General features: G+C 39.9%; 1 protein-coding gene across 4 annotated transcripts in view; it reads left to right on the forward strand.

Moving 5' to 3' along the window:
• The window catches only part of VGLL4 (vestigial like family member 4), a 151,858-nt gene that overhangs the window by 68,305 nt on the left and 64,774 nt on the right, over positions 1-18,779 (forward strand). The window contains exon 1 of one of the 4 annotated variants that reach the window (XM_028518256.2): positions 801-1,315. The exons of the other annotated variants lie outside the window; for them this stretch is intronic. Within the exon in view, the coding sequence (XP_028374057.1) occupies positions 1,234-1,315 (82 nt within the window). The 5' untranslated portion in view covers positions 801-1,233. Of the gene's footprint in view, positions 1-800; positions 1,316-18,779 lie in introns of those variants that run through there. 4 annotated transcript variants of the gene reach the window in all.

The raw sequence follows: 18,779 nt of genomic DNA on the forward strand, positions 1-18,779 counted from the left end.
GTGATTCATTCAGTGAACAGCTGCTTTGGGGTACCTACTTGCTGTGCTAGATATCGAAGATGCAAATTTAAAGCTCCAAATCCAGAACTTTCAATAAGGAACAACATGGTAGTGTGCTACCATGCTTGTAATAGGCAGATGGAACAGCTTTCGTTTCTCCCTTCCCAGTTTTCTAGAAAGTTATAATACTAGGGGAACAAACCACACTGAAGGTAGTTCTCCCAACTATTTGGGGGGCCACGGGCCAGTCATTTAATCCCTCTGAGCCTAAGTTTCCTCTGCTGTGAAAAGGCAATCCTGTCCCAGCCCTCTCCACATAAGTTCTGAAGCTTATGAAATTTATGTAACATTAACACAAGAAATTTAAATATGCAGATAAAATGTAAATGGACATTATAAAACAATTTTAAAAAGAAAGAAAACCTTACAAAATATATGTGGTATATATACCATAGCAAAACACATTGGGTTTCTGAAACCCCGAAGAGAAGCTACAGTAGAGTTAAATTCCATGGAAGTTTGCTTCCATGATGGATTTTTTACTTTTTACTCAGCTTCTGAAAAAGAAACTTCCTGGGTTTTCTTTTTCCTCCTACGGTTTTGCAGTGGCAGGGCTGCTTCCTGTCAAGAGCAGCTCCGCTGAGGCCCCTCCGTACAGACTCTCCACCTCCTCTTTCTCTTTCTTTCAAACACTTAATACATTTAGAGGCTGATCTTGTGCAGAAAATATCCCTGACATTTGCAGAGCCCCGGGGATTCAGTGCGCATGCTCAGGCGCGCTCCCGCTGGGAAGAGGAAGTTCGTTTACATACGAGTCATACCACGCATAGCCAGCATGTCAGCGCAGTGAACTTGCAGCGGGCTGCGAGGGACGCCAGCGGGGCTTTGTCCTAGGAAATGTGCTTCGAGCTTTTCTTTCTCATTCCTTTTTTATTTCGAAGAAAGACTTGTAAAGACTTCTGAAACGATTTCTAAATGCTCCACTGAGGATACAAAACATATACTGTCTACAACTAAACCCTTGAAGGGTTTTGTGTGTTCAGTTTTTTTGCCTGCGTGTTTTGTCTTTTTTTTTTTAACTTTTACATACTTTGTTTTGCTCTTTTGAGGCCGGGCCTCCGTCTTGGTGAAGTTTAAGAGAAGAGCCAGGAGCTACTCAGCAATAATTGATTTTTGAAACGTACTCTTTTTGGGGCAAAAGCAAAGAGCTGGTTTTCTGTGCTAGCCCAATAAATGCTATTTATGAAGATGGACCTGTTGAACTACCAGTACTTGGACAAGATGAACAACAATATCGGCATTCTGTGCTATGAAGGTAGAGGTTCTGTTCTAGAAATCCCTATCGTATCGCTTTTGTCAAGACCACTCATCCTGTAGGGTTCTGAGTGTCTTCTGTGCTTTCTGTTCTGTTTTTGGGAGTTTAGGGTACTTTGAAAGTGAGTTGTTATTCTGCACTTTTTTCACTTTTAAAGTTTGTTCTTTGTATCTTAGTCTTCAGGGGTACAGTGGGGAGGGCTGCGGGTGGGGAGGAGGTGAAATATAAACTGTTAAAAGTTTGCTTTATGCTAGTAATGTACTAACTTCAGATTTTAAACTCTTTAGAAATGTATTTTTTAAAGTTTCTTTTGGTGTTTTCTTTAGGGGATGAATTTTTAGGACCTAGGTAAAAGTTAAATGTGTAGGGATTTTTTGGTGGTTGTTTTGCATTGATACTGATTTTAAACATACACACCATCTACAGTATTTGTGTTGTATTACAGCCGTGCTTTGGGTTTTCATGTGGAGGGGAACAGAAAGTTACAGTGAGTTTTTGTTTTTGAGACCGATTGTCCCAAACAATGAAGAATTTTTCTATTCATTTTGGGGGACTGGAAGGGCACTCATGTCACAGAGTACAGACTGGCTCTTTGTCTGATTTCCCATTTCCTGTACAGCTCCAAGAGAGCTCTGACATTGAAGGATGTTCCCCTCCACACTCTGGCCCTTTGTGATTGCACAACACAGTAACAAGAAAGCTTTAAAAAAAAAAAAAAAAAGCTTTGAATTCTTACTGTTTATCACCACTCACTAAACCATGAGGTGTTTCCCCAGTGCGTTGTAGTATTTCAAGCTGTCTCTGTAGGTAGTAAGAAGAGAAAAAGTGATTTCTTATCTACTGGAACATTATCTACGTGCGATATGAAAAAGTGGTAATGGCCTGGATTTCAGTGGCCGGAGAGGCATCTCTGGGGGAATTCAGCTTGGCAGGGGGAGTGTTTTTTGTTGTAACGACATACAAATCGAGGGGACATCTCTTTCCTAATTCATCAGGAGCAGTTTCCATGTTTTCTCTTACAATGAACTGAACATTTCTCATGAAAAAGAAAACATTGAAGAAACTTGTGAGAGTGAGCCAATCCACTTGTACTTTACATGTAAAAAATCTCAGGCCTGTTGCCTAATCAGTTAAAAACTTATCCTTTCCCCTTGAAGGGGAAGGAAAAAAAAACTTCTTTATGCTTTTTAAAAAAAAAATCTGTGAATAAGGGTTTTATAATTAAGTTGTTTTTATTAAAGGACCCCCACCCCCCACTTGTCCCACTAATGAGAATTTTGGTAAATTGCTTTCTTTGAATCTGCGGCAGTAAGTATCATCTTGCTTCTGAATTAACTCATTTAAAAGGCAGATTTCTTCATAATAGTCTAAATAGCAAGTGACTGGACTTGTTTCCTGTGAAATTAAGTTTTACTGCAGTTAGTGTTTTTAATTTTTTTAGTGAACAAGAAATTTAAAACTTTTCAGGCAATTTCTGTTTATCTTTGTCATCGAGTAATATGATATTTTCAAAACAAAATATAATGATCAGCTTAAGAAAGCGATATAAAGATTGCTTGGAAATTGATACCATGTTAATTTTTTATGTGTCCAGTTGGTGGTGGTGAGGAAAAGCTTATGGAAAGCTGCTCCAGGTTGATTTGTTGTTCTGTAGTATGTAAAATACATGAGTAGTCTTCCAGCCTCCCTCCCTATTTGTGAGGAAGAAACTTTGATTTTGAAAGTCAAGTAGATATGTGGGATGATATGCTATATAGTCTGTTTGGTTTAAACATCTGCTGCTATTTTCCTTATTATGAAAGTTAACATTATTTTAACACCAAAATAAATACACAGGATATGAAGAAAAAGCGTAGCAAAATCTGGTGTTTATGGTGGATTGTTTATGTCCTAGTGGTTTTCTCATTGCAAACACTGCACACATCTGCTCTGAACTCAGAGGGTGTTTTTAAGATGGGCATAAATCTTAGATGGAAATTTTTTAAAAGAAAACTTGAAACAGTTATTGTTCCTTTAAACTCAGCACTTTAAGAACATTTGTATTAAACATATAAGCTCTCCAGCATTCCAGGGAAGTTATTTGGAAAGTGGAATGTACAGTTGGTAGGCAGCGTTTGATTTCACTTAGGGCGCAGGCGGGTTTCACCTCTCTTAAGAATGAGAGACAGTGCTGGTCGGGTGGCTCAGTTGGTTGGAGCATGGTCCGTACACCAAAAAGTTGGGGCTTGATTCCCAGTTAGGGGACATCTAGGCTGTGGGTTCTATCCCTGATTGGGGCGCATATGGGAGGCAACTGATGGATGTTCCTATCTCACATCTAGGCCTCTCTTCTTCTCTTTCTCCTTTCCTCTCTCTCTCTGAAATCAATAAAACGTATCCTCAGGTGAGGATTTAAAAAAGAATAAGGTACAAATTTTCTGAATTTTTAGTTTTAAAAATTGAGATGTTGATGGTTATTCTTATTCTCTAGGTTAGTTATACCATATTCCTTAGTTGTGTTACACGCAGCTCTACTCCACAAAATAAACGGTGTCTGCACCATCTTTCTTCAGCCTCTCTAGCAACTTATACAAAAATGGGTCTTTTTAAGCCAATTGTCTTGTAGCATACAGTGTCTTCCTAAAACCCCACAGTGAAAGTGGACTCTGCATGGTGACTGCTCTCTGGCACCTGACTTGCACCATAGTCCTCCAGAAAGACTTGAAAAGAGAATACAAAGTTACTCCAGAAGTAACTGAAAAGAGAATTTAAAAAATTAACCGCAAATAGTAGGTTTGGAGTGGGGGCCCCTTGGGGTAGGAGAAGATTGGCAAAGGGGTGAAAGAATGTAAGTCTGGCTAATTTCTGGAAACTAATTACCTTCATTGGTGATGAGCAAATTACCAGAACTCTCTGATTGTGTTAATGTGTCTGTTTGTAAACCTCATGGTTTATTGCTACAATCCTCAGCAGTTAACCAGTTCATTATTCATCCCATCACAGAAGGTTCAAATTATACCCAGTTTTGCCTCTATCTCCATGAAAGGTTCTAGTCAAACCCCAACCTGCCTTTCCCCCTCTCTGAACTCTCCTCAGAATACTCCTCTAGGAGATTGAAAGCCTTCTGAAGGCACAGCATTGTCATGGTCACCACTGGATCTCTTAGTCCTGGCATGCATGGTGCCTCATATGACTCTCAGCAAGTGGCTGACTCAAAAAAAAAAAAAATCAATCAAAATCTTTTCAGTAGCAGCTGTAGTTGCTACTGTATAATTCAGCCTTGGTTATATACTATCTTGCATTCTCTAATTATCTAATTATTTTCAGAGCCTTGGCATCACCTAATATATTTGCTTTGTTTTTGCCAAGGAAACTGAGGCCCAGGGAGGTAAATTGTCTATTCAAGTGTGTTAAGGAAGTTTGTAACAGAATTGAATTGTGAGAGCCCAGTCATTGGTTTTGACTACTCCATGATTCTTCCGTAGCATACTGCCTCTGCAGAATTATTTAGTGGCTTGTCTCCTTACTTACTAGCTCCTTGATGTTAGAGACCCGGGGACCTTCACAGTCCTAGCACAGGGACGTTTTGGATTACAGTGCACAACCGAGCCTGTCCTGGGCCCTTCATTGCTCTGAAGCCAGTTAGTTGCTGGTCTAGGTTTCCAGGCTGTTATGATGTTCAGGAAGGATGGTAATGAGAACTCTAGGTGACCAGTCTCATTGGCATTTGCTCTCTTTGCTGCACTGGCATTTATGTTTGCTTTACTTTTTTTCCGATTGTGCAGAGGAGGAGGACCTGTGTAATGGCAGTTCACAAAGGATATTCCCCCCAGGGAGCGGGGAGCCGGTTAGACTGCGGACTTCTCTCAAGATGGCTGACGGTTATATTTGCATAATTACTTGGTGCTGAAAACTTAGGCCCTAATAAATGTGCTCATGGTTGGCTGTGGCTTTAAGCTGCTGTTAGTGATACTTTAATTATGGGTTAGGGGCCATTAGTGTGTAATTTGGTAGAAGAATTCTCCCTTTTTAATATCCTAGTGTGATTTATATTGGGAGAAAGTAAAAAATCACGTATTATGATCATCTGAAAGCTTAAGAGTATTCTAAGTTCTTCACACTTTAGAGCTGCTCATTGTTTTAGAACATAATTATCACTTACTTGGTCACAGGCTACATTTAAGTTAATTTTCTGGAACTGAAAGGAAAACACAGAGGACAAGAGTTGTTGAGTGAGACTCCGCTAGGGGTGTGAGCAAGGCTGGGTGACGGTTTTGTTTTCTGCCAGTCCAGCCACCAGCAGTTTAGTGGAGGCCTGGTTTCATTGTTCTTTGTCCCGTGAGCTCAGAGGCATCAGGAAACTCAGGAGCATTGGGTACTATGAAGGTGAAAAGGCCACCGAGCAGAGCCATTTTGTACCAGCCTCTAGTCCCCAGCCCTGCACACCATGTGACCAGCTCTTGATCCAGGGGTGTATTCCAAGGTAGAACATCTGCAACTATTTTGCTGTGGAAATTCATTTTACTTGAGCTTTTTGTTTGTAGGAGAGAGGGAGGGAAGAGGGAGGGAGAAGGGGGGGGCACAGAGAGAGAGATACTGGGGAGGAGCCTGATTAATAAAACAGGCCCAGGTGAGCCCAAGAGATCTCCTGAGAGAGATCTGGCCAGTTAGTGTTTCTTCTAATTACAGTTTATGAAGGGAAGGTGTGATTATACCCTCTTTTCTTCCAGCTCCCCACCCTTGTTTCTCTATCTTCTTCTGGAAGGATTATTTTACTTGGCTGTTTATCCTGTGGAGCCTGCACATGGCTTTGTTTGGGAAGGCAGATTTCTCTTCCTTCCTTCTTCCTTCCCTTCCCTATTGTCTGCATGGCCTTCTTCTCCGAGGGAGCTTAAATTTGTTGCTGTGAAGTTTATTGTTTTTTTTTTTAAACATGCCATAAGATGAAAAGAAATTCCCTCTGGGATTGTGAGGATGTTGCAGAAAACTGGGTTTTGTCATGAAGAAATGAGATCCAGACTTAGCACTTCTGCATGTACACAAATATATAAAACCAGTCTTACCAGGGATTGTTTTCTGGCTTTGTCTGTTTTATCTCTATGTATGTTAACATTTATTCAGTGACTGTTTATATTTAGTGGTATCTGTGTATTAGTGCATATTGAGTTCATTGGAACTGTTTTCTAGTCTTGCTCAGAAACTTTAGTTTTCCTACAAAATAGCCTCCCTCTTTTATTTTTTAATGAACTAATGTATCAGCCCCCCCCAACCCCGCCCTCCAGGCCCCCACTGCCCCAAAAACATTTCACCCATGGACACTTAATTTTAAAAGCAGAGTCTGGAAATGATTTTACTTTCTCCATTTGTTTGTTCTCTCTCCCTCTCTTTCTCTGTCCTCCCCTCTCTCCCTCTCTACCTTCCTGAATATTGCATGTTCTGCTAAGTTCTAAAGAATTATTTCCATCAGTTTACTTTATCTTGCCTTTTCTGCATTAAAAGTAATTCTTTAGATTGTATTAATTTCAGAGTATTGTATACAGGGTATGTTTTAATTCTAATTATGTGAATCCCTACTCATTGAAAAAAAATGTTTATTTACCCTATAAAATAGGAAGTCCAGTCTTAAAGTTCTCCTTCGTTTGTTGCTATTTATATGATCTTCCCAAACTCTTAACATTTCACCCAAACTGTTTGCAAAGAAGTCTGGAAACAACGCACTGGAATATATTTAGTAAGTGTGCAGAGGAAACTCCCTGCTGTCCTTTTGTCACCCAGTGTCCATTCTCTTCAGCATTCACGGAATGCCTGCACTCTGCGGAGGAATGCACTAGGTCTTGGGGTGGGTTTTTGTCACTGTCTGACTCTGTCTTTCTCAACAGTTTCTGTTACGAAATACTGTACTATATATACATAAATGTGCACAAAACATGTGAGTTTATAGTTAAAAAATAAACCTTGTAATCATCATCAGGTCAAGAAATAGTAAATTGCCTCTTTCAAGTAATCTTTCCCAATCACAATTTCTCCCAACTCCAAGAGGTCATTATAATTATAATTTCCTTTTTAAGATACATTTACTACCTATTGTGCAATTCTAAACAAATTAGCTTAGTTGTGTCTTTTTTCTTCCCATCCCCCATACCCTCTTTCACCTCTACCCACCCGCTCTTCCCAGCAATCACCCCACTGTTTTCTGTGTTCATGAGTTATTTCTTTTTTTTTCTTTTTTGTTCAATTCCCCCCACCCCCAACCCTGCGCTGTTAGTCTGCTCTCTGTGAGTGTGTCTCTGTTTCGCTTCTGAGTTCAGTTTGTTCATTAGATTCCACGTATGAGTGAAGTCGTATGGTACTTGTGTTTCCTTGACTGACTTATTTCACTTAGCACAAGGTTCTCCAGGCCCATCCACACTGCTGCAAAGGTTAAAATTTTCTTTCTTTTTATTGCTGAGTAGTATTCCATTGTGTAAAGGTACCACAGCTGTTTTATCCACTCAGCCTTCTATAATTGGAATTATCCTGTAAATCTTATGTTGTCTCTTTGTTTTGAGGTCTTTTAAAGCAGTGGGCATGTTCTAAGCCTGTCTTTTCCATGTGATAACAGCTTATCTCAGAGTCTGGGGAATCTTGGCTGTGGAATGCATGTAGATACCCCAGCCCTCCTCCTTAGCTGCTGCTGCTGGTGCTGCTGCGTTTTTATTACCTGGTGATGCTTTGGTCTGAACTTTTGTTTTCCCATCAGTGTTCTGTTCAGGTTTTCACCACCTGTTAAAGCCTCCACCATCCATGCTGTAATGGAAAATTATGTGTTAGAAAATTCTGCACAGTTTTGGAAAGTGTAAAGTGGGGGGATACTTCGGGGTATACATGGCTTACTACTTAGGGTCTGAACAGCGACTTCAGTTCTGCATTAATAAGCAATTTGCTTAAAGGCTGAGACTTGTTACAAATCAGCTTTGTTGCAGTGCCAGGTTTCTTTGGATGTTAATCCAGGGACTTTTAGATACAGAGAAAAAGCTTAAATTGTTCCACTATTGAAACAATACTCTGCATTGTATAGAGATGGCTGTTAAAGAGCAGCAAGGCTCTAAAATAATGGTCTGCCTTATATACCACCCAAAATTTTGAATGAAAATGAGTCATCCATATGTATTGCTCTTGGTTTTTATTTTATATCTGTTTTGCATGAAAATAGTTGCCTGCTAATTCTTCTTGGCTAATGATTTGATTTTAATAGAGTGAATTCCAGAATTTAATGGTTTGATGCAGATGCGCTCTGCCAAGCAATTTAGCAAAGTTGTTTACACTACCCCAAATCCAGCTGGACAGAGCCTCTGCTTCTTCCCGATAGCAGCTGAGGGAGTGATGAGTGCAGATTTCTGGATGTTTTCCCCCCTTTGAAAACAAACACATCTTCCATTATGTGGCAGTACCATTAAAGTGACAAGGGATTAATTTTAAGTTTTATTTTCATGTCAGCAGTTTTTTCCTGTACCCATTTTCTCCCATTCTTACTATGTGTGTCCTTTTCAACTATTGTTTTTCTGATGAGTAACTGATAAACTATTGGCTGGCCCTACAGAGAACTCTGGTTTTATTTCCCTGCGAAAAAGCTGTGACCTCTTTGCCAATGCTTAAAATCACCCATGAGAGTGATTTGGTAGCTTTTAAAAAGGAATATGTAATAGCAGCTGTATCAGGTTTTAAATTCTATTGAGTAGAGGGTAAAAGGGATGGAAAATAGTAGTCATTCTTGGTATACAACCTATGTAAAGTTCTCTAGCACCGCTCTGCTGAATTCATAATTGGGGACAGTCAGCCCTGGTTTCTCGAGACCACGATGAGAGCCCTGTTACTATTAGAGGCTTGATATTGGTAGGGGAAGAGGTGGAGTGAAGTGAGTTCCAGAACGAACAGTGGACATCAAACATTGCTCTTGGTGTCCAGTAATAAATACAACACAAGACAAAGCTATGTAGACCACACACACAAATACTCATCCTGTATTTGTTCAACAGTGATGGAGAGAGTGCCTTCTTACAGAGATGGAAGAATTCTTATACATGATTTAAGGAGGAAATAGAGGAACCACCACATCTTCTTGGCTTTTCAAGCCAAAGAAGTGCAAACTTTTCTGAATCCAACTGTATCCTTCTTTCCTTTCCCTTAGGCTCAGTTAGAGCTTAATTCTTCTATTCGCTCTCACAAGCCCCAACCCTTCTAGCCTCAGGGACTTATCAGTGATCTGTTTGTTTTCTAGTTTCCTCTTCTTTCCCCCTCTGGGTCTTTTTCTTCATCATGTGCTCATGCACAATCTCTCCCTACTTTAAAGCAAAACCGAACCCATACCTAAACACTGTGTTCACCTCCAGCTATTAGACACGCTTCCTTGCCATCTGCATTATCAGAAGATGAAGATCAATGTGTTTCTATTTCCCTTCTGCCCATTCTTTTCTCGATCCACTGTCATCTGACTTCTCGTACCACTTCACTGAAACTGTTCTGGACCAGGTTACTGAAGGACATCGTAGTACGAGTTCAGGGGACACTTCATAGTCCTCCCCTTAGTTCATCTCTCTGCCAGTTGGTGCTGGCTCCTTCCAAATTCTTAAAATTCTTACATCTTTTGGCTCCAGTACTTAACAAATACCCACTGCATGGGGAAACGAGGTACTAGTGAGCAACACTGATTGGACCTCACCAGAGCGCCCAGCGGTGGGTGTGAGGGCGTAAAAAAGTGAGGCAGGCTGATGGACATTAAAATAAAAACAAACTGTGGTTGCAGCTCGAGAATAGATCAGAAGGGGATGAGGAGAGGATGTGAGCCTGTTGCCGTGGTTTAGGCAAGAGATGGCAGCTACTCAAATTGTGGTGGTTGTGTAGTAGGACAAAAATGGTCAGATCCGTATTGTATTTGGAGAGAAGACTGGCAGGATGCGGTGCTAGGTTGAAGCAGGAGATGACGGAGAAGCTTAGAAGGCATTGAGAGTGCCTCTCATGTTTCCAGCTTATGTGAGTGGGTGGAGGGTGCTCCCATTGGCAGAGAGAGGAGACACAGGAAGAAGATTGGATTCTGGGGTGAGATCATGAGTTTAGTTTTGGGTACGTTGAATTCGAAGGATCTTTGAGGTTTCAGAGAGGAGATGAGTTTTGGAAAGTTGGGGTATATGGGTCTAGATCTCAGGAGAGTCTGCTGCTGGAGATAATGGTTTGAGATGGGGGGAATGAAACTTTGGGCAAGAATGATCACCTAGGAACAAACAGTGCTGTGGAATGAGAAGTCGAAGAGGTCATAGGAACTCTTAGGTCTTCATTAATTTTCTTCTTTGCTTAGTATAATTTAATAACCCCATAACTGACCCCTGCCTCCAATCTTGTTCCCTTTTAGATGTTCATCCACAGTATTACCAAAGTACTATTTTCTGCTTCCCTCTCCAGCCTTATCTCCTGCCACGCCCTCACCCACATCCTTATCTTCCACCGTTCCTTCGCCCGAGGCCTCTAGTCCAGATATATCAAACTACTTCCTCTGAGTGAGCCATTGCCTCTCTCTGAAATCTCACAGCCCTTTTGGCTCCTCTTCATCCCCAAAGGGCAGAGGCATCTTTGGGGAGAGTGACCCTCCTGTCTGAATCTTCTTGGCATGGTTAGATGCTGTGTGTGTCATGGCTGTGCGTGCTCGGTCAGAGAACGTGTCTCCCTGCGCACGTACTCACCTGTCTGCCCCGCGCTGGCAGGGCTGGGACTCTGCCTTCTCTTTACTCTCAGCGTCAGGCTCTATTGTCTCTGCTTAGGTATGAATCTACTCCAGGGGTACTCAGTTGGTAACACAAGTGAATGTGCTAACTCTTAAAATGTTATTCTTAGAGAAAGGAACAAATAGTTGGGAAAGAAGTGGTATAAACAGGAAGGGAAGAAAGAAAAGAAAACCTTTTAAAGGCTCAATTTCTGTAGAGAAACATTTAAAGTGGTCTGGCCGGTTGGAAATAATTGCCCCTGCTCATCTTGTTTTATAGTTACTTTACTTTGGATGGTCTGTTAAATGAACTGATCATTTATGGAAAAATATTTAATACCTACTATGTGCCAGGCACTATTTTATGGGCTGGGGGTATAACTGTTAACAAAATACATAGCAAGATCCTCAACTTTTTGGAGTTTATATTCTAGCAGGGGAGATAAATAAGATAATAATAGGTTATGAAAATTGTTATTATAGGTAAATGTGTGTAAGCTGATTTACTGTTCAGAATAGTTGAATCCATACTTAAAAAATAACTGATTTTATTTTCAAACTTCAGAATATAGATTTGAGTGGATAATTTATTTGTCTCATGAACCTGCAGAGAATTTAAAAGTCTGTGTAGAAGTTATCCAGCCATGTAATATGAAAAATAGGGACATTTATTGAATAAGGGACGAGATATAAGAAACATTGTACATAGGATATTGCCACCTCAGTCCCCTTCAAAGCAGGTACCTTGGGACCTCACACAGTTCTCTTTAGTTGCCATCAGCTGCCCTGTCATATCTTCCTGAATCTCATCAACAGTCTGAAATCTCTTCCCTTTCAAAGGTGACTTTAGTTTTGGGAAAAGGAAGAAGTTGCAGGGAGCCAGATCTGGGCCGTAGGGGGGCTGAGTCATCTGGGTGATTTGATGTTTTGCCAAAAAACTCTGCATGAGACGTGATGAAGCTGAGGCCTTCTGAATCATTCAAATAGTTTCTGCAGAAGAATGTTTCAGCTTAATGCAAAATTTGATTTAGATTTGTTGCTCTACTTAGTCATTTCAAGTAAGATGGCCACACAGCACATAGGCTCACTCAGTGGTGTCTACTGCCCCCACTGACTAGTATGGTGAAATCGTCATTGTTCATGCATGTGCATTCCAGTCCACTCTCCTTGTCTGCCAGGTTATATCATTGTTGCATAAACGGTTCTCGTTATATTAGCAATGGCTGGACTTTTTCTGGACAGACTTTGTGTGTTAAGGAGACTTAAGGCTATCTCCCACTGTTGACTTCTAGTGGGTAGAGACCTGGGGTATTGCTAAACATCTTCCATGCATAAGATAGGCCTGTAGCAAAATGTCAACAGTACCAACAAACTTTGCAAACTACTCTTGACACGTTCCATCAGTCACAGCACCTTCTCATACATTGCACGAATCTTTTTTTGTGTTTCAGCTGCATTTTTATGTTTCTTGGAATAATATAGCATAATATACCAAAAATGTTGCGTATTTTCTTCCATCTTCAATATTAAAATGGCTACACAAAAATTCACCAATTTTGGTAATTTTTTGTTTCACATGCATGCTGATATGACAGCTATCACAGTACACTCTAACAACATTGTTTCTAATGAAGTTAAACATAACTAAGCACTACTAGAGCCATTGTATGGAAAAAACTAAAGCCCTACTGGGGGTTTATGGAACTTTTTACCAACCCAATAAAAGTGTGGAATCTGTCCTGACTGGTGTGGCTCAGTTGAGCACCGTTCCACAAAGCAAAAACCTTGCCCATTTGATTCCTGGGCAGGACATGTGCCTCAGTTGTGGGCTCGGTCCCAGGTTGGGGCATGTGCAAGAGGCAACCAATTGATGTTTCTCTTACACATAGAGGTTTCTCTTCCTCCCTGCTTCTCTACAAATAAATACATAAAATATTTTAAAAAATAAATGGATACAAGTGTGGAATTTTGTACTTGGTTTATTAACTATGGTCAGAGAGTCCAAACCCCTCATGGCGTTATACCTTTCTGTTATATTGGGACTAGCATTTGTTATGGTATTACGAACTTGAAAAACATAAGGTCAAATGGTCATTTGGGTTCTAATAGGAATAAAATATATTTAGAATTAAAAAATTCGGTGAATTTAAAAAGGCTTAAGAAATCAATAGATATGTTATATGTTCTTCTTAAACTACTCTGGTTTTACCTTAAAAAGATATTGCCCCTTGTAGGACAGACCCCACAATACCCCAGGAACACTTTTTATTGTGAGCCCTTATTTTGTGATGATACAGCATATTTGGTGAGGGCGACAAAATGTAAACCCTGGGCTTAATGCGGAAGCATTCACTGGTGTGTTCCACAAGTTGGGTTTTCTTTTTTCTTCCTATATTTTTATTGAGACATTGTTAATTATGGTGAAATCTTAAGGGCATGGCTTCATGAAATTTTTTTTATATCTGTACCTTTTGTAACCACCACCCAGTTCAACATAATAGAATATTTCCATCCCCCCAAAAGTTCCTTCATGCTTCCTTGCTGGTCAATACATATCATCCTCAAGATAACCAGTTTTTTGTTTTTTTTTTTTTAATCCTTACCCGAGGACTTTTTTTTCCTATTGCTTTTTGTGGGGGTGGGCGGAGAGAAATATCGATGTGAGGAGAAGATCAACTGGTTGCCTTCCTGGAAACCCCCAGGCCGGGGATCAAACCCGGAACCTGGTTATGTACCCTGATCAGGAATCAGACCTGTGTCCTTTTGGTCCATGGGGTGACACTCCAACCAACTGAACCACGTTGGCCACTGTTTGGACTTACACAGTTACAAATTGGTTTTGCCTGCTCTTGAGCTTCATATAATTTGATTCCAGCTTTTTTTTCTCAACATATTTTTGAGATTCACCTATGATTTTGCAGGAATGGGTAGTTTTTTTTATTGCTGTGCTGTAATGAGTATGTCACAGTTTGCTTACTTATTTGTTATGTCAAATTCCCCTGGGCTAGGAGACTAGGAAAAGGTTGACAACTCAATCATTATACCAAGAGTTTATTATGGGAGCTTATATACAGTGCTTGTCTTGGGCCTTGGTGGCGAGACAGCAGGGGTGTGTCCTCCACAAACAGTGCATGGCAGGTACTGAGGGGCTGCAGAGGACAGGGCAGGATGGATGGGGTACTGGGGTTTCATATGTCCTGGATCAGAGGAATGCTCGCTTGCCCTGGGCAGGCCACAGCCTGTGTCTAGAACCAGCACAAACCGGCACTAGATGGGACGCACAGAGCAGGGTCCTTCACACAGCCTCTGAGGGCATTTGGGGAAGCAGTCCCTGTTTGGGCCGGGATGTAGCCTGTGGGTCTGGTGGTAGTCAGGCACTGGTCCTGCTGTGAGATGGTCTGTTGTCCACACCATTCTCAGGTTGATGAAAGTTTGCGTTGCTTCCAGTTTTTAACTGTTAGGAATAAAGTTGCTCTAAACATTTTTTTATTGAGGTAAAATATACATAACATAAAATTTAGTATTTTAACCATTTTAAAGCATACGGTTCAGTGATATTAACTACATTCACTTTGTGATGTGACCTGAACATCCTCATGCAAGCCTTTTGGTGGACATGTGCACTCACTTCTTAGATAAATATGCATGGAATTGCTGGGTCACTGACTACGTTTAACTTTTTTAGAAACTGCCTGTTTCCCAAAGTGGTTGTACTATCTGACTTTCCCACTGGCAGTGTATAAGGGAATTCTCGCCATCCTCACCAGTACTTGATATTGCCAGTCTTAAATTTTAGCCCTACTGGGGGTTTATGGGCAGTCTTAAGGTGTTTTTCATCATTAACTTATTAATTCATTACTTACTGGAGCACATTGCTTATTGGTACTATGTGAAAAAAGACATCCTCTAGCTTTGATGAGGTTATCATCTAAGTTAGAGTTTGAAATATGTATGTTTCTTGTCTCATTTCAAGGCAGAGGTAGTCATTTTGGTATTGTCAAAGAAGGGGCGGTTTTTCCAGATGGGCATATCCAGCCATGGAAACCAGCAGGCAGCCAGATTGGAGGATGTGAACAAACACCAACGTGGCACAGAGGACTCTTTTGGAAACACTTTCCTTTAGTATAGTGTTGCTTTGCTGTGTTTCTTATTTGGTAATGATTCATCCAACCGCTGGCCTGTTAAAATCAAGCTCAGGGACTAAGCTCTTAGACCCAACTTCATTTTTCTTCTGGTTTGTCTGCCACTCTCTCTCTATTCTTTTGATTTCCCTCCCATTTGGAAATGCCCCTCTTGCTGTGTTCCAGCGACATGAATTCTGTGTATTCTTCAGGGTGTAGCTCAGTCTCCCTTTATAAAAGTTAACTTGCAGCTTTTTATAGGCAGGAATTGTATTGTAACCTTTTAAATTCTCAAGATGACTTGTCTTCTTTCAATGCCTTACAATATTTATATCTCCTTTTGAATTTCTGTGGCATTTGTAGTATATAGCTATCATTTGGCAGTTACATCTTTTTATTTTATAATCCTTAATGTAAGTAAAGTGACATTGAAAACAAAAATGTTGTAACTTACATACCTTGTGTGTACAATAAGTAAGGTATTCAAGTTTGTCTTTAAAATTGTTACTTTGGAAAATTACACATTTAACGATGCCGTGATGATCTCATTCTCAGAACAGTGTTGGTTTTTTTAGAAGTTGCTTTCAAGGTCTGAGGTACTTTTCTTTTTTAAAGGGTGGCCAGTAATTACACACTCACACACACACTAGACATTCACAGAACACCTATTTTTGCCAGGCACAGTTCCATGTAAGTAGGCCTATAAAATGATGAGCCAGTTTTTTCCTATGTCATTCTAAAGCCAGTTCTACAACTGGAGTTGGAAATATCTTTTAATCAGTGACTTTTTTTTTTTTTTTAATAAGTAAGTCCAAGTCATTCTAGAATGACTACTTGGAAAATGACAATGCTCATTTGCATGCTTACTGAAAAATAAGTTTTAATTTCACTGCTACATTTATACACATAAATGTATATATATACTGTATGTATACATCTACACAGATATGTTTCATATATAAGTATATATTATATGAAATAATATATATTACTTCATATTATGCATATATATATGAAATCACCACATCTAAAGTGTATGCTTCGTGCCCTGATGGGTATAGCTCAGTTGGTTTGGTGTTGGCCTACAAAGCAAAAGGTTGCTATTTCAGTTCCCAGTCAGGGCGCGTGCCAGGGTTGTGGGCCTGGTCCCCAGTCAGGTGTGCGAGAGAGGCAACTGATCGATGTTTCTCTCACACAATGATGCTTCTCTCCCTCTCCTCTCTCCCTTCCCCCCTCTCTAAGAATAAATAAGTAAAATCTTAAAAACAACAATAAAAATGTATGTTTTGTGACAGCAAGGAGTCTACCATCTTTTAATGGTCTCCCTCTGCCAGTGGCACATGTTATTGCTTGTGACCGTGATAGGCACTAAGTAAGTGTGTAATTTGACATCACAGAGCCCTCATTTAGAGGGCTAAGATAATTTGGTGGTTATACTAGGTAGACTGACAGTGTTTGGCTTTGCCTTTTTTTGGATCCGTTTTGCTCACTCATTTATGTGTTGCACAGAGCATTTGTTGGTGAAGTTCTAGCAGACTGTTCACTTTATGAAAGTTGTGAATGCCATCTCACATTTTGTGTGTGATTTCTTTTTTTTTTTTTTTTTTTAGAATGAATCCCCTATTTCCATTGAAACAAGTGGGGAGGAGGTAGTCACAGCTCATAACTAGCACAGTGGTGTTTAGGGTACAGTTCAGGGAATAGTCATGGCATCTTAAAGTATTTATTACTGCCTTTAAAGGTTATGAAGTCTCCAGCTGTGCTAGATCTCATATGTCATGAGAGAAAAGAAAAGCACACATTAACCCTTCAAGTTCCTGCCCTTCCCAGAGTAGATCTTTTGAAAACGGGGGGAGTTGGGGAACCTCTGGTGATGTGTGCGACAGTGCCTAGACCCGTGTGCATCCGTCCTGGAGCTCACACCATCTGAGTTTGCTTTGTGTGTGTGGGGCACAGTTTATGTCTTTGGGCTCGAAGAATGTCCCTTCCCTGTTGGATTCACTGTGCCCTGGCACCCGTCCTGGCAGCTGTGACAGTTGCGTGTCTAACTCTTGCAATGCCTCGGGCCTTCTGAGGGTCTTGGGAAGGCAGAGAGCTGCTATGTTCATTCTCCCCAGTGTTGATTCTTTCTGTGGTAGGTTTCTAAAGATGATAGTTTTTTAAAAAAGATTGTATTTTTAAATGACTTGACTGAGATGTAATTGATATACCATAAAATCCACTCTTTTAAAGTATACGATTCAGTAGTTTTAGCATATTCACAGTTTGCAACCATCACCATGATCCAAGTTTAGAATGTTTTCATCACCCTCAAAAGAAATCTTGGACCCATTAGCAGTCACTTTCCATTCCCCTTTTCCCATAGGCCACCAGTAACCGGATCTACTTTGTCTCTACAGATCTGCTTATTCCGGACACTTCACACAAATGGAATCATACAATATGTGGTCTTATGTGACTGGCTTTTTTCACTTAGCATCATGAAAGGCTCACGTGTATTGCAGCATGCGATCAGTATTTCATCCCATTTCAGGGCTGAATAACTTGATAGTCTCATGTCTGGATATACCACATTTTATTTAACCCAAAAGATAATTTTTTAAAATTAAGAAGCAGTAATAGCTCCCTGGTAAATGTGGCACTAAGTAGTGATACAGACTATAATTCCTTCTTCACTTTTCTTTAGCTATGAAAAAGTAGGAGAAAAACATGCCATCGTGTTTGCTGATCTGCACTTGATTCCTAGCAGAATGTCATGGTACCAACCCTTCGATATAACTGCTCTGGAGCAACAGTGTGGTTTAATTTTAATATCTAAGTGACAATTTCTGCCCACAGTAGATTGGCAATCTCTGGCTTTGTGTTTATTTTGTTCAGTTTTGCTCACACACATTTATATTGTACAAACAATGCTTAATTGTGAAATTGACAGGCTCCTTTCTCTCAAGAAATCTACACTTTAGATATGGTGATTTTATATATATATATATATATATATAATTATGTATGTATACATATGTATGTGTGTATATGTATATATATGTCAGTGAAATTGGATTTTTAATTTTAGATCTGTCTGACTTCACACAGATGTCCATCCATCTATAGATCTATATCTGTAGTTAGAAAATTTATATTACATATAAATTATATATATGTTTTAAAAAGCTGTCTAGATATATAGATACGTATCAACAAAAAGTCTTTGTCATTTTCAAACCTGTACTTTTGAAGATTTCAGAACCAAATATCATTCAACCTAAATCATAATGGAGTATAAACTGCTAAGTGCTTTATGGTCTTTGGTCAAAAAAGTGAGACTGTCAAATGCTAGGATGTCTCCTCCCCTAGGATTTAAAAGCAGTGTGCTGCCACAGATGAATTGGCTGACCCAAATGACAATGCCTTGCTCCCATGAGCTGCCCCTTCTGTCATGAAGTAGCACTGAAAAACAGTATGCTCTAAAAAAAAACCCTCTGGCACTTTTGAATTTTTAGAAACCAATACAAGTTGGCATACGATTCTTTCTAAATTATTTTATTTCTTGTTTCAAAAATATTTACAGAATGAACTGAGATGTTTTAACAGGTGGGTCCCCTAAAGAGTGTTTTAATCTCTGACACCAGTTTAA

The sequence above is a fragment of the Phyllostomus discolor genome, chromosome 7 (genome assembly GCF_004126475.2).
Source record: "Phyllostomus discolor isolate MPI-MPIP mPhyDis1 chromosome 7, mPhyDis1.pri.v3, whole genome shotgun sequence".
Classification (NCBI taxonomy): Eukaryota; Metazoa; Chordata; class Mammalia; order Chiroptera; family Phyllostomidae; genus Phyllostomus; species Phyllostomus discolor.